The sequence below is a fragment of the Setaria italica genome, chromosome V (genome assembly GCF_000263155.2).
Source record: "Setaria italica strain Yugu1 chromosome V, Setaria_italica_v2.0, whole genome shotgun sequence".
NCBI lineage: Eukaryota > Viridiplantae > Streptophyta > Magnoliopsida > Poales > Poaceae > Setaria > Setaria italica.
In genome coordinates, this window is record NC_028454.1 from 8,247,971 (window position 1) to 8,262,135 (window position 14,165).

Below are 14,165 nucleotides of genomic sequence, written 5' to 3' on the forward strand. Positions count from 1 at the left end.
ATTACTTAGGGCGTGCTTGGTTGTGGACAACACCCAGCCACGCCATATGTAGCGACTCCACAGACTTGTGGCAGACTTTTTGGCACCACAACCACGACGAGATTCCCTCCTCTGCGGCACTCATTTCACTGTAGTGCGTCTGATCTTATTAATCGACCAAATGCACAGATCTCGGTGGCAACCACAGCTGTGGCGTGGCAAGTGATGGCTGCAAGCCAAACACGCTCTTAAACGATAGTTTTCTGGTATTGGTGATGGATATGAATAATTTTTTGGAGATACTCTAAACACCTCTCTTAGACCAAAGAAAATACGAACATATGAACTTGAGAAAACCGTATATTGTTTGATCAGCATGTGCAAAAGCATCCCTAGACAATACTACAAACACCCGTGTGAAGCAAATTTTATCGAAGGCATGCATACCAGTGAGGAGGCCGATGCAATTTAAGATTTCGTTATGGGTGCCTAATACCCAGACACGGAATGTCATTTTCTCGATGGCTCTACGCTTCGTTCCAACTCCAGTGATTGATGGGGGTGCGGAATGCCTTCGCTAATGGAGGGAAGAAAGGTTTTGTGCCGCTGGTTAGCTAAGGTAGCTACACCCACCCTGTTGATGCTATTCATCTTTGGACTTGGCTCATAGCATTAAGTACTAATCGGTACTAAAATACTAAGCATTAGTACATGATCAAATTTATGTCTAAATTTGACCGATATATATACGGGGATGGAATGTCGTTTCTCCAGTAATGCCTTTCCTCCCTGGAGAATTGCCACTTTATACAATTCATATAATATCTCGAAGTCACTGCTTCTTCTTTTTTGTTAAACATATAATATTTCGAAATCCTATGAGCATTTCAGAAATATTAAACCGGCACGCTCAAAGTCACTGCCTCTATTGCGATAGGCTTAAGGATTATTACTTCCCACAAATCTCACGACCATAGACTCTCCTCCACGAACAATTGCATGACTTTGGCAATTCGGCTATCTAATGAGCTACCAACAGGAATCATGGAATTAGTACGATCGATTTGCATCATAGAGTTCAAAATCATAACATAGAACTGAGAGTCTAACTACCATGCAATGCTCCTCCCGATAAATGGAGCTGCTACTGGTATGTAGTACGAAGGGAGGAATTAGAGTTCCACGACGCGAATCCTAACAAATGATACGATATATGTGCTAGAGTAATTCGAATGCTTGCATGGTCAATCATCTTCTCAGTACTCCCACTTGCGCAGATCCATGCCTTCCGGCGGGCTGGGCTCGATCTTCTTGGAGCCGACGTCCTTCCAGTTGGTGGACAGCACCGTGCCATTGGACTCTTGGAACGACTTGGTCATGGCCCGCCGCATGTCCTCGTCCGCGTTGCTGAAGATGTCCTGGAAGAACCTGTTGGCCGCCGCGTCGCCGTCCAGCTTCTCGTCCTTCTCCGCCTTCTTTACCTCGGCCTCGATCTTGTCCCAGTCCTTCCTGCCCTTGGACGACGGGTACGACGGCCTCCGGGCGCCGCCGGCGGCGGCGGGGCTGCTCCCGCTCGGCGGCGCCGCGGCGATGAACCTGGGCTTGTCGGTGAACTCCAGCGACGTCCACGTCGTCCCCGGCTCCGCCTTAGCGAGCCGGACCTCGATCTTGGTGGAGAGGACGGTGAACCGGCACTTGTCGGGGATGATCTTGCCGAACAGGCGGGGCTGCAGGTGGTACGGCACCTCGCCGGGGACCTCGACGGAGACGCTCAGCAGCTGCTCGCCGAACTCCACCGCGACGTGCTCGGGGGCCACGCCCTTGGCGAAAACGGTCACCACAACCTCCGCCGCGCTGTTGTAGTAGTCGTGCCTGTACTTGGGCTTTTCAGCAGGAGCGGTGGCGGGCACGGGCGTGGCGGCGGCAGCGGGGCTCGCATCGGTCTCCATCGGCTTCGGCGCCTTGGAGTCGATCTCCTTCATCAGCTGGGCGAACCGCGCGTCGTTGGGGGCCAGGGCGGCGCCGGCCTCGACGGCGGCCCGGGCGGCGTCGTACTGCTCCAGCTTGACGCAGGCGTGGGCCCTGCGGAGGTGCGCCCGGGGCATGGCGGGGTCGAGCTCGGCGGCGCGGGCGGCGTCCGCGGCGGCCGCGGCGAAATCTCCCATCTTGATGTAGGCCTGGGCGCGATCGGCGTAGAGCGCGGCGGCGGGGGCCCCCGCAGCGATGGCCTGCGTGTAGAGCGCGGCGGCGAGGGCGAAGTCGTCGTCGAAGAAGGCCTCCTTCGCCTTGTGCTCCAGCTCGGAGGGTGTCGTCGCCGCCATGGGTGCGGGGTGCGGCGGCGAAGTCGGCGAGGCTTGATCGAGGTAGGATTCGATGGATCGCGTGTTTGCCGAGATATTGTTGGTCGCTGTGGTGGGTTCGTGACCACGACGTCGCTTACTTGTAGCCTGCAGGCGCCCACGGTTTGGTTCGTGCACGATAGGAACACGAGTCCGGGTATATTCGACTTGAAGTCTTGCCAACTTCAGCTTATTCATCGCAAATTTCTTTCCTTCTTTTCCCTGCAAATTTAATTTGTAAAACAGTAACTAAGAAAAGTGAAAGATTTTGATTTACGGAAAAAAGATTATAACGAGAAAAAAAATCCAGCTCTCCGGTGGATGTTTTTTTTTTTGAATACGTAGGAGAGCTGCGTATTTTTTATTAAAAAAAGTGGGGAATAAAACTTAGTACAACGCGGGTCTTTCGCACGCACGCACACGATTAATAGTTCGTTAGCTATTACATAAATGATTAACAAACGATTAGGCAAAGTCGAAGCTCACTATCAGACTAGACCGTTCCTTGAGCTTCTGATGGCACCGGCCAGCCTAGGGTGGACAGATGCTTGGCGCCTGGTAGACCGTTCCGGCTCTCTGGTGGTTGCCAACCTTTGCACCACCGGACTGTGAGATGAGCCTATCCAGGTATCCGTCCCATCCACCCTCAGACCTCAGTACAGGCCCTCTCGTGGCGCCCGTACGCCGGAGCATGCTCTCCGCACCCGCCGCCGGTGGGCCCTTCCGCGGAGGAGCTCTCACCAGGAGGCTCCGTCCGCGTTCCAGCCTGGCGTCGCCGCCGGCCTCCAGCGGCGGCGAGCCTGAGTATGTTTCTGAATTTCGCCGCTCTTATCCTGAATCTTTTTACGGCTATTTTTTTATTCCTTTTAGTGAAGGAAATGTGTGTTCTACTGCAGAAAGGAGAGACTTTTGCTTGTGGAGAGGTACCGGGACGGCGTCACCAAGAGGTTTTCACTTCTGAATTCTAGATTTTGAGAATGCCATCTGATTTCCCTATTGTACACCCGAACTCGCAAATACATTGTCAAGTGCATTTTGTTTTTTGGAGACAATGAGTTGATCAATTAAGCCAAATTTCTCATGTTTTGATCGATGTGGTGGGTAGGTATATGTCGGATGGCAATTCTAAGCTACAAATTCGTTCGGAGAAGCATGAATCTCCGGTGAATGCAGTGGAAGATGAGAATGCAGATTCTTTGATCCCCCAGGTTATTAGGGACTTTGTACTTCCAGCGGGGTTTCCAGGTGATCCTTGACATCTCTATGTGCTCTGTATTCTCATCCATATACTTGACAGTTACTCTAGCCAATTGTTTCATTGTGAAAAATTCAGCTTTAAAAGCTAGAGGAACTAGCCAATGGAGTGAATCTGTCAGTTTTGTATACCGTTTTGGTTGAGAGGTTTGGATATCAGTTTTGTCAATTCAGTGCATTATGAGAGTATGATACATCACCATTGTAGTCCAAGTAAGAAGCATAATAGCAAACGCTGGTATTTTGGTACTGTGGTACATCAGAGAGGAGGAAGGAGGGAGGGGGAGGGGGGTGGCGCTGACTTTTGACCCCTTAATCCTTTAATCATAAACGGGTAAACAGATTGTCTATTTATAGAGAGGACAACTTGATAATTTAGTGAACTATAAATGTGATCCTATATTCCTATCCTTCCTAACTTACAAGAGACAGCTGCTTTAATAAAATGTATACTTCCTAATCTAAAAGGTAACTTGACTTGAATTCAAGGCGACCATGCAAGCATGATGGCGCCTGCATGCTAGGGTTTGGGGTGGCAACAGCAGCCTGCCAACCCTAATGAGCCAATGTTATGTGCCTGCTGCTCCTGGCCCATACATAAACTATGTCTGACACCGACAGATATGAAATTATATACCAGCTGGTAAATTGACACCTTTTGGTTTTTTGTTTCTTTATTTTAGGGTCTGTTACGGTGGACTACCTGGAGTACATGCTATTGCAGTTCCCAACAAATGTGACAGGATGGATCTGTAATGTACTGGTTACATCAAGTCTTCTGAAGGTACTCTTTAATTTGTTAGCCAAATAGTCCAATTATGTGAATAATATTTTTTTCACTGAAGCGTGTTATCAAAGAATGGAGAAAATTTAACTTACTACAGGTATCTTTTTCACATGTGACAATCAGATTTCATTATTAGTGTAAATAACACTGTCCCTTGCCCCTACAGTTTTTGCTAAAAAAAGATTTCATTGTTAGATAGTTAGGGTTAAGCATATGCTCCTGAGTCCTGACCAAGGGGGGCTGTACTCCAGTTTCAAAATGGCCTTACTTCCCATTTAGCTTTTAAGGCCCCCTTTGGCAGGGCTTCAGCTGCGGCTTCTCCACCAGCAGAAGCCGAAGCTCTGCCAAAGGGCCATCTGCAAAGTGGCTTCAGGGAAGAAGCCTCCCGAAATCCGCTCTCTGGAGCCATTTGAGGGAGGGGGAGCTGAAAAAACTAGCTCCCCGCAGCTCCCGCCCCAACCCACATCCCCAACAGACCAAAATACCCCTGAAGTTGGACGCAAGTACAGGGAAATTGCCACTGCCTCACCTGGACGGTTGGACGCCGCAGCCATCAGTGTGGCCCCGCCCAACCTCGCCGCTGCAAGAGGTCCCGCGTGCTTGCCGCAACATGGGCGGTCGGCGATGGGCGCTGCGGCATGGGGTGGAGGCGGCCGGCGCTGCGACGCGAGGTGGAGGCGGCCAGCGCTGGGAGCGAGGTGGAAGCGGTGCAGGGGAGGAGGTGCAGCCGGAAGGTGCCGGCGGCGCAGGGGAAGGAGGCGAGGCGGGGGATTGAGCAGAGGGCGACGGCGAGGTGGGGGATCAAGCGAGAGCCGAGCAACGGGGAAAAGGAGGGCAAGAGGCGGCGGAGAGAGGAGAAAAAATAAGGGAAGAAAAGAGAAAAACGAAAAATAAAAATAAAAAGGATAAGAGAGCACTGTAGACATTTCATTGTTTTTATCCATGTTACACAGCTAGGAGAAGCCGTTTTGCCAAAAGTTTTTCCATCCAGACAAGCCGAGCCAAAAACAGCTGCTTCACCAAAGAAGTCACAGCCGCAGCCGTTTCAACCACAGCTGTAGCCCTGCCAAACGGGCCCTAATTATAGCGTCACACTTGTTTTTCAACTCGTGTTTCGACCAATATCTTACTTATCTAGTTTTTGAAGTATACTCTTCAATCATAGCCTTATGTCACCATCACTGATTAGCTAATTGTAGATTGGTACAGGCTGTAGGTGTGGGGTCCTTTACAGGAACTTCAGCAGCTGCATCTGCTGCTGCTATCAGGTCATAATCCTATTTGCTACTTATATAGTTATGTGTGTTATTCAAAAGTAGAAACGTTGGAGCCATTTGTTTGGAGAAAAAAAACTTTATTGTCTTTAGCTGCATTTTGTTCTATTCTTGTTTGGTTATGTTAATTATACTCCTATAGACCAGCAGAATGAGTTTATCTGCGTATGACCACATATGATAGGCATATAAGCACATGAAAACATGTGAGCAAATGCAAGTAGATCATTTCATCTTATGAGAATAACTAACTTTAGTCCTGTTGATTCAAACCTTAGATGGGTATCAAAGGATGGCATAGGAGCCTTTGGGCGTCTTCTCATTGGTACTGTTATTACGCTGTACCATCATTTCAGAATGTACTGTCCTGGAAGACTTATGGATGACAATATTTAGGTGGACGCTTTGGAACACTTTTTGATGATGACCCAAAGAAGTGGCGGATGTATGCCGATTTCATTGGAAGTGCTGGAAGGTTGCCACTATGTTGCTTAAAATAATAAAAGCAGATCTTCAAAACTGTGTTCAAATAGTCTAATAAAGAAATGAAATTCACTCATAATATTATCTGTAATTTTCTTCTTAATATATTGATGCGCAGCTCTCCTGCGTGTTCAAGAAAAAAATAATATTATCTGTAACATTTTGCAGCATCTTTGAGCTCATGACTCCGCTCTATCCAGGTTACTTCCTCCCACTTGCATCATTGGGGAATCTTGCGAAGGTAGTCTGAAAATACATTACTCTCTTGATTTAGTTGGGCAGTAGCAGACATTTAGTGATCCTATTGGCCTATAAGATCATTGACCCCAGATTTTTAAGCAGGCCGTAGCAAGAGGATTTAAAGATCCTTCCTTTCGTGTGATCCAAAATCACTTTGCACAATCTGGAAATTTAGGAGAGGTTGCTGCAAAGGTACCTGCTGCATTACAATACTTTTCTGATAGTTAGCTGTGTCCTAATATCTTCTGAAATGCAGCATTGATGCTGTCACACCTTTTCATCTGATTTAATCAATTTTGTATAATGTTACTTTCTCTATTGAAAACAGAAAGAATAATAGAATCACTAAAAAGTTCCTTTAGACCTGATGATAAAGATGCCTTAAAACTCTTTTTTGTTATGTACATCTTTTCCTGTTCAGGATATCTGTATAAGAGATCTTGCAAATATTTATGCGAAATTTCTTTTTAAGAAACGATGTTGTACTTTCAGGAGGAAGTATGGGAAGTAGGAGCTCAGCTGTTAGGCCTTTCGATCGGTGTACTTATTATGGTATATAGTTCATTTAAGTTATATTTGTTATTTATACTGAAATACCTTTCAGTATGCCAACCTTATCATCAGTTCTGTTATTGCACCAAAGGAGACATTTGCCATTATTCTTTTTATCCATTTACAGTTGCTGTTTTATGCCAGGATACAGCAGGTGTAAAGTCATCATACTTAACTCTTACTTCAACATGGCTGATTATTCGTCTTCTACATCTTTGGCTGCGCTATCAGTCCCTATCAGTTCTCAAGTTCCGCACAGTAAGGTGCTTGACCCAAATTGTATTTTTCTTGATGAAATGAAATAATTTAGATAGCTGTTGAAGATTTTCATGTTTTACTGCATTTTCCATATACATTAATGCATTATAGAGACGGTAGCACCTGTGAGTATTTTATTGATCACCTTTCTTCCTCTTCATGGTAATATTGGTAGATAAACCTAAAACGTGGTCGGATTCTTGTGAGATCACATGTTGCACAACATACAGTTCCTGGTGATATTTTCTTCTCTTGATTATTATGACATTTTCTTGATCATTTTTTAAGCAGTTCTAGTAACTTATTAATACTTGATGTATTTTGTCTTGCTGTCTTAGGTTATGTTGTTTGCAATGAGGAAGAAAACATTTTAACATGGGAGAGATTCTTGCATCCACAAATTTTTTTTGGTGTGCCCATGGAAAGAATGCTTGGTGGCAAGGGATCCAGTGACAAGGTATGGATAAATAATAATTGGTTCTGTTAATTTTGTAGATTCACTTTTTCCAGCCTTGGCTTTACAATCCATAGTTGGGCTTCCTTGGGAAGGAGTTAATTAATGAGGATGACAAGAAATTATGTCTGATTGAATGTGTGTTCAGTCGTAGCTAATGTTTTAGGACTCACTTTAGAGCTCAGTTTGCAATCGGCCAATGCATGGTATCCTCGTTTCTTTTCTTATTTAAAGAATAGGTGTTTTCCACCCCCAGCCTCGTCCTGATTGACATTATTTTCCAGATGGTTTATATTACTTTTTTGCTTTCCGTGCATTGCAGATTTCATTGATCTAACCTTGAATCAACTAGAAATTGGTCAGAACATCACCACCTTTTGATGAAAATGTGTGGTTTGTTCAGTTAGTGACCTTTCGTCATTGGATCATGCCTTGTAATCCACTGAAGTAATCTGTTTCTGTGAAAGAATAATTTTACTGGTGGTGAGTACCAACAAGAACCAGTAACTTGTCTGTAACTTAGTTGAAATCAGTAGTTGTAACTGGTAAGCCATAAGCTATCCAGAAATTTATAGCTACAACCTGTTTCATAATCCAACTAATGGATTTTTGGTATCACTTGCTCATGCATTTTTCAAACCTGCACACTCTTGAATCTGCAATGATGTGTTCACCATGTTATTTAAATTATTCGGTACAAATCTTTTGAACTCATGGACAGGTGAATAGACTATTGAAGTTGTACAAGAATGAGAAGTATGTTCTCTTTGTTGAGCAGTTTGGATCAAGAGAGCCAACATTTCTTGTTGCATTCAAGGTGATTTACTGCTGAAAATGCCATATAAATAGTTGTCCATCAGATCAACAAATGCATATCATGTATCTGCTTCACTTATTTTCAGGAGGCGGCAAACAGCATGTCTGTCCTGAGAAGCCTCTGGCAGGCACATTGGCTTCAAAAAAATTGGAAAAACCAGGATGAGATTTTCTCTTGGCTAGAGGATAGCATTCTAGCATTGGAGCATGGATTTACTGACTTCCTCGAGCAAATGGAAAGAGCTGGCTGGGATCAGAACCAAATCATTCTGAAAGTGCCAAAAGAACCTGTCTTGGTATTGCAACACCTGGACCAAGAGGTTTAAGATGCTACTGTGGCCTAGCAATTCCTCACTGACATACACTTCAGATGGCCCCAATGATTGCTAACCATCCACTCCAGTAGTTGTTCAGTTCTTAGTCGACAGTTTGTTCCTTTTAGTGGTTTTAGGGTTCAGCCCGTGCTAATCTAGGGACGATATTGAAGTTTCCTTTCCAAAGCATGATCTTGACCTGCTGAATCAATTGCAACTGAATATTGGCCGAGATTCTCATGCGGCTGATGCTTAGTGATCTAGCAATTCATATTGTAAAAAACTATGTCTGGCACATGACCAGATGTTTACACTTCACACTGTCAAAATTGGAAATACCATCACAAATGCATCAGCTGCTTTTGTTATTCCCTAGGAGCTAGCAGCTCCGGTCAATTGTGCCATGTTATGCAAAGGCTCTTCCACATCGCCTATCCCCATGACTATTCGATCTGATGCATCGGTTATCCTGTCATACACGACATGATCCTATAAGTTCCGTCTTTTAGAGAAGCAATGAAAGTGTTGTTACCTATCACTTTGCACCTATCACTTTGCTTAAAATTCTATTTATGTACTCTATAGTTTCTCTGCGCGCACATGGGTAAAATAGGCACTCAAGAAAAAAAGTAAGTTCTTCGCTCGTCAGCATGGATGATTAGTGGACAGACATTTTTTTTAAAAAAAATAGTGCACCGATAAGTATTTTATGAACATAAACTGCATTCAGCCAACTGGACAGGAGCATTTATATATTGGATGAACCGTTAAAAGCCAACATTGACCAGTGACCATAAGCATGTCAGAATCCAAAAGCAACAGAAACCTACTTATAGAGCTAACTCCTTGGGGGCTCCTTATCAAAAACTCCTTGGGTGCATGCAGTAGATAACTATGGGTCTTCAGCATCTTAGCTAGGGGCCAAGATGGTACAAAAGATGAAACGAAGGTTCAGCAACGGCTGGTAAGTGGCCGATTTCTTGTCAAAATTACTGAAGCATGAAGTACACCAAGTATCAGACTTTGGATTTGCCTTTTCCTTTTGCGGTGTGAGTGAAACGAGTCTTCTTTGCTTTCTTGTTCTTTCTGCCAGAATCGCCATCTGAGTCGTCATCACTACTATTGTCAGGCTTGCCATTTGATTTCTTCCGGGAACCTGATCCATATACATATTCCTTGGCCTTCTGTTTGGTCCTTTCTTCTGTAAATTCATCTTCAATCTTTGGTTTCCAAATGAAAATGGACCTGCAAGGACCATCTTGTGAATTGTGGGAGGGAAAAAATGATCTAGCACTGGATAGTGATATTGGGCACTAATACATCGATAGGCCTACCTTGAGCTTCCTGTTGCCAGGATGTCATCTTGCGGGTGTAGCTTGTTCACTGGGCTGATTGTTGTTATGTCAGGGTCCATCACCTCAGCCAGAAGCTTCCCAGAACTGGTATCTATGAAATCGATGGGATGCAGAGCAACACCGTTGTAGTTCTCACTTATGTAACGGCCAATGACTGCAACTGTTTCTGTGTAATCCTGCAGAGCATTACCATTCCATTCAAAATTGTGCACAGCTCTTGCGAGATAATAATAAATTTCAAAATATAAGGAAGTTTAGTTATAGCTGAAACCTTTGGATCCCACTCAGCTTTGAAGGGTGTCAGGTGACGATTGAAATCATGACTGTGCACAATTTCTCTACTTGGGGATTGAAGATCACCGAAAATATAGTCCCATACACGAATACGGTTGTCCTGACATGTTGTCAAGATCTTATTCCCACTTTGTGGAGAAAAATAACCTGAATTAACCACCCGTCCATGAGCAAGGCTGGCAAGGGGCGAGTTCGCTTCAAGCTTCCTTGTATCCCAAATACGGGCCTAATAATCACATAGATGTGGAAATATTAAATATGAAATAAGAAAGGGGGATATGTACATACAACACACTCACATAGTGATCATTCCCACTGCTCAGAAGAACTTCAGGTCGTGCAGGGTTGCAATGAAGGCTGGTTACCTTGCTACCCTTTTTATGTATAAGAGTTGGATGCCCAATTCTAGTCTTTGATCGTCTATCCAGGCTGCAAGGATTAAAAAGCTTACAACAGAATGTCAAGGCACATTTCATACATGCAAGTGTGATAGTTTACAACAATATCTCTGAATTCAAATATAAAATAATCACTGATCACAAACTTTTTGGAATTGAGCTGCCAAACAAATGCATCAAATGGATCACAGCAACAACTCGAATAATTATTTTAAAGGAAGCTGCATGTATAGCCATATTCTGCACTGTAAGGTATAAATCTCAGAAAGGTACCACCCACTTCCTAGAGATACTCACAAGTAAAGAAAACCAAAGTTATCTGCCACCAAAAGAAGACCTTTGTCAGTGTTTAAGTCCATCCCATATATCATGCGCCAAGAGCTTGGACCCTGTTGAGAGCAACAAACAAGGATCAGTGTTTATTAAAAACAAGCGCACAATGGATGCAAATTAATTCAGATAAATGCTATCTAATGACTGTGTAACTACAGTACAAAATGTAGTATATAAACTGAAAAATAACATCTTTATAACTTCTTTTGAACAATGTATAATCCATAAAATCTTGACTCAAAAGTAAACTTACATTCCAACCATTCGGGTTGAGATTTAACAAGGAGGAGCCAATGCCAGTATCCAAGTCTGTGCAACTGATAGTACCATCAGAGGAAGCTGTATATAGTATTCCATCGTTGGAGGTATCAATCCTGAATAAGAACAAATCATGTTGCAACTTTTTGCCCTTGCAAGAGAAAGACTGATAACAACTATCAAGGAATACTCTTACTTCATACTGTTCAGAATGCAGGAGTGCACAGAATCATATGTAATCTTCTCGTGCAACTTAACATAATCCCAAATACCCAGAAGCCCTTTCTGTGTGGAAAGAACAAAGATCCATTAGTACTTGGCTACATGTTCCTGCAATATAGGAATTTTTGCACACTCGCAACGCTGAGATACTTGTAAAGAATTTAAGAGGGTAATGAGGTTCAACAGTAGGAGCGCACTGCACAATACCTTATCTCCTGATAAAAGAACATTGTTCTTAGTTGGATGAAATTCCAAGCAAGTCACACGTCTCTGATGAAATTTTATGTTTCCACACTCTAGTTGATTGGGTATCAGAAACTTGGGCTTAACCTAGCATTGCGAAAAAGGGGAAAACTGACAAATCCGGTACTAGCAAAAAAGAGTAATATGAAATGTTGCAATTGACAACAATAAGAACACAGAAGATTAGGCATTAGTCAAATCTCACTCTGTACCATGGAAATCTTGCCCTTGACTTGGCTCTGAAAGACATAATCTAATGAAGTGTTTGTATTCCTTCTAGGGGCTGGGATAACTCCATGCTCCATTGCTACTCTATGTGGGCAAGTCAAAGTTGTATGACCTGTTCATAGTGCAAGTGACACAGATAGAAAACCAACACCCATGTCATTTTCATCTAAGTATACATGATCCCTAACAAATGCTGTGGACTCATACTCCAAGATTCATTTGGTAATGTTGATAAAGCTTCTGAATCATAAGTAAAACATGTAAACTTCTATGAGATATTCGAAGGAAGAAGCTTCAAATTTCCTGCCTGCAGAAACACAAGGAAATAGGACTATGTGCTGGTTCATCAGTGCAACTTCTTTAAGATTTTTTTGAAACAAATAGTTAGCCTACGCTACTTTCATGACATGAGCACGAGTTACTTAAACAAGAATCGTTTAACAATGATAATTAGCATGTAGCACGGATGCTAATTCATAAACAAGTCCTTGAACAGCCCCATCCACACTGAAAAAACTGTTTGTCCATCCAAAATTAGTGACTCTTGTACTCCAAAAGCAGAAAGAGATAATCACAGCACACATAGATATGAGAACCTGGCATTTTGCATAGGAAGCAAGGCTTCATGGGGCAGTCGATGTACACGGCCCCCTTGAACCCTGCCTCGTGCCCTGTCCTTTTGCACACCTGCAACCAGACACAAAAAAGAATAAATGAATTGAAATGAATAAAAAAGGGTATCACAGACACCATATAAAAGGAAATATTTCCAACAAAGAAGCACGAATCATTTCCGAAATTCAACAGAAAAGAAAACACCTTTATACATGCCAAAACCATAAATAAATTAGTTTAAAAAAACGATTGCAAAATGTAGCGGCCATTTTCCATTATTAGACACCAAGTAGTCCAAGTCCAACAGGTTATCAACGAACTAGCAGATTTTCGTACTCCAAACTAAGAATTAGGCGGAATCCCCAAATCCCATTTTGCGTCGAGAATGAGAGGCAACTTGCGCTCTACAAGACGGCCACAGCGAGCACAAGAAAGAATTCTCTCTCTCAAAACTTCAAATTAGACTCCAAGCATCAGCAAGGATCCTCTTTCTGAAACAAATGGAGATGACATAGCAAAAATACGAGGGGAAAGAGCAAGAAAATCTTGAGATTCGTTGCACCGGCCAGTACCTTGCACACTTTCTTGAGGCTGATGGTGATCGGGCCCTTCCTCCCGCCCCTCTTCTCGGGACGCTCCTTAGCCGCGGGCTCGGCAGCCGCCGCCTCCTCTTCGACCTCCTCCACGTCGTCGTCATCGACTTCTTCTCCGGACGCTTCCGCTTCTTCTTCCTCGTCTCCTTCGTCGTCGGAGGATGAGGAGGAGGTGTCTTGCCGCTGCTCCTCTTCGTCGGAGGCCTCCTCGACGGCGCGCCGCCCGCCGCTGCGGCGGCGGCGGCGGCGGTTGTAGACGAACTGGGTGCGGGTTGTGGGGCCCATGCGTCGGCGACAGAGGCGAAGCCTCGGGAGGCGGGAATGGGGAGATGTGGCGAGCAACGGGGAGACGAGGCGGTTGGGTTGGGTCTGGGTCTTTGGGACTTTGGGGTTTATGGGTTGGCGAGCAAACCAACCAACATGTGCAATTTGTAAATTACGAATCAGGATTACAAGATGTCAATCTAATGAATGATATGAAAGACCCTTCACTGCCGGCCATTTTGCCAATACCCTTGTTGCCCGCGTCTGTTCCCCCATCACCAGACCCTTCCGTCATCGAGTTTGGTGGCATCGCGAGTCGTCCCATAGGCCGCCGCCACGCCCGTGCTCCTTGGCGTCCCGTCGGATTCCACCACCCCCACCTGATCCCCATCAGATTCCGCCGCCCCCGACCTGATCTGGTCAATCCCGTGCGTCCGGCCTGGTGCCTATCACCCCTGCCCGCTTCCTGCCGAGCCTGTGCTTCTCCACGGCAGCGCCGCTCACTCGGGGCCAATCCATCATCCCCACATCAATACAAACCACACACAGGAGGTAGGTATTACGCGATCTACAGCCCGAACCTGTCTAATCGTGTCCTTGCTTCACCATTGA

The 14,165-nt window shown here is 44.7% G+C and overlaps 3 protein-coding genes across 6 annotated transcripts; 1 reads left to right on the top strand and 2 right to left on the bottom strand.

The window, feature by feature from the left end:
• Positions 1 to 1,024: 1,024 nt before the first annotated feature.
• On the bottom strand, positions 1,025 to 2,729 carry LOC101760023 (protein SGT1 homolog). Its single transcript, XM_004968100.2, has one exon. The coding sequence runs from the start codon at positions 2,514 to 2,516 to the stop codon at positions 1,236 to 1,238; it is 1,281 nt and encodes a 426-aa protein (XP_004968157.2). The 5' UTR covers positions 2,517 to 2,729; the 3' UTR covers positions 1,025 to 1,235.
• Positions 2,730 to 2,864: 135 nt separating this feature from the next.
• On the top strand, positions 2,865 to 9,118 carry LOC101760423 (protein root UVB sensitive 5). Of its 4 annotated transcripts, XM_004968101.4 has the most exons (15): positions 2,866 to 3,122; positions 3,215 to 3,265; positions 3,424 to 3,563; positions 4,256 to 4,356; positions 5,569 to 5,627; positions 5,912 to 5,958; positions 6,030 to 6,108; positions 6,285 to 6,357; positions 6,459 to 6,548; positions 6,849 to 6,908; positions 7,053 to 7,166; positions 7,342 to 7,402; positions 7,505 to 7,623; positions 8,342 to 8,437; positions 8,523 to 9,118. In XM_004968101.4, exons 1-15 carry the CDS (start codon positions 2,932 to 2,934, stop codon positions 8,760 to 8,762), a joined length of 1,521 nt encoding a protein of 506 aa, XP_004968158.1. In that variant the 5' UTR covers positions 2,866 to 2,931; the 3' UTR covers positions 8,763 to 9,118. The 4 variants fall into 4 exon arrangements, with proteins under 4 accessions (XP_004968159.1, XP_004968158.1, XP_022682699.1 ...); XM_004968102.4 differs by lacking the exon at positions 5,912 to 5,958 and having other exon boundaries at positions 2,865 to 3,122; positions 5,559 to 5,627; positions 6,317 to 6,357; XM_022826964.1 differs by lacking the exons at positions 5,569 to 5,627; positions 5,912 to 5,958 and having other exon boundaries at positions 6,317 to 6,357.
• A 357-nt stretch (positions 9,119 to 9,475) lies between these two features.
• Positions 9,476 to 13,782, bottom strand: LOC101761501 (DNA damage-binding protein 2). Its single transcript, XM_004968104.2, has 11 exons — positions 13,269 to 13,782; positions 12,678 to 12,768; positions 12,066 to 12,193; positions 11,818 to 11,940; positions 11,585 to 11,673; positions 11,384 to 11,504; positions 11,095 to 11,186; positions 10,699 to 10,828; positions 10,377 to 10,625; positions 10,085 to 10,281; positions 9,476 to 9,995 (listed from the first exon to the last, which is right to left on the bottom strand). The coding sequence occupies exons 1-11, from the start codon at positions 13,572 to 13,574 to the stop codon at positions 9,767 to 9,769; spliced, it is 1,755 nt and encodes a 584-aa protein (XP_004968161.1). The 5' UTR covers positions 13,575 to 13,782; the 3' UTR covers positions 9,476 to 9,766.
• Between the last annotated feature and the right edge of the window lie 383 nt (positions 13,783 to 14,165).

Excerpts from the sequence above, each read along its gene's own strand:
- LOC101760023 (XM_004968100.2), bottom strand. The coding sequence starts at position 2,516 with ATGAATAAGCTGAAGTTGGCAAGACTTCAAGTCGAATATACCCGGACT.
- LOC101760423 (XM_004968101.4), top strand. The coding sequence starts at position 2,932 with ATGAGCCTATCCAGGTATCCGTCCCATCCACCCTCAGACCTCAGTACA. Across the intron at positions 6,549-6,848 it reads TAGGAGAGGTTGCTGCAAAG|GAGGAAGTATGGGAAGTAGG; the intron begins GTACCTGCTGCA and ends TTGTACTTTCAG. Across the intron at positions 8,438-8,522 it reads CATTTCTTGTTGCATTCAAG|GAGGCGGCAAACAGCATGTC; the intron begins GTGATTTACTGC and ends ACTTATTTTCAG.
- LOC101761501 (XM_004968104.2), bottom strand. The coding sequence starts at position 13,574 with ATGGGCCCCACAACCCGCACCCAGTTCGTCTACAACCGCCGCCGCCGC. Across the intron at positions 11,941-12,065 it reads TCAAGGGCAAGATTTCCATG|GTTAAGCCCAAGTTTCTGAT; the intron begins GTACAGAGTGAG and ends TCGCAATGCTAG. Across the intron at positions 11,674-11,817 it reads TTCTTTTATCAGGAGATAAG|AAAGGGCTTCTGGGTATTTG; the intron begins GTATTGTGCAGT and ends CTTTCCACACAG.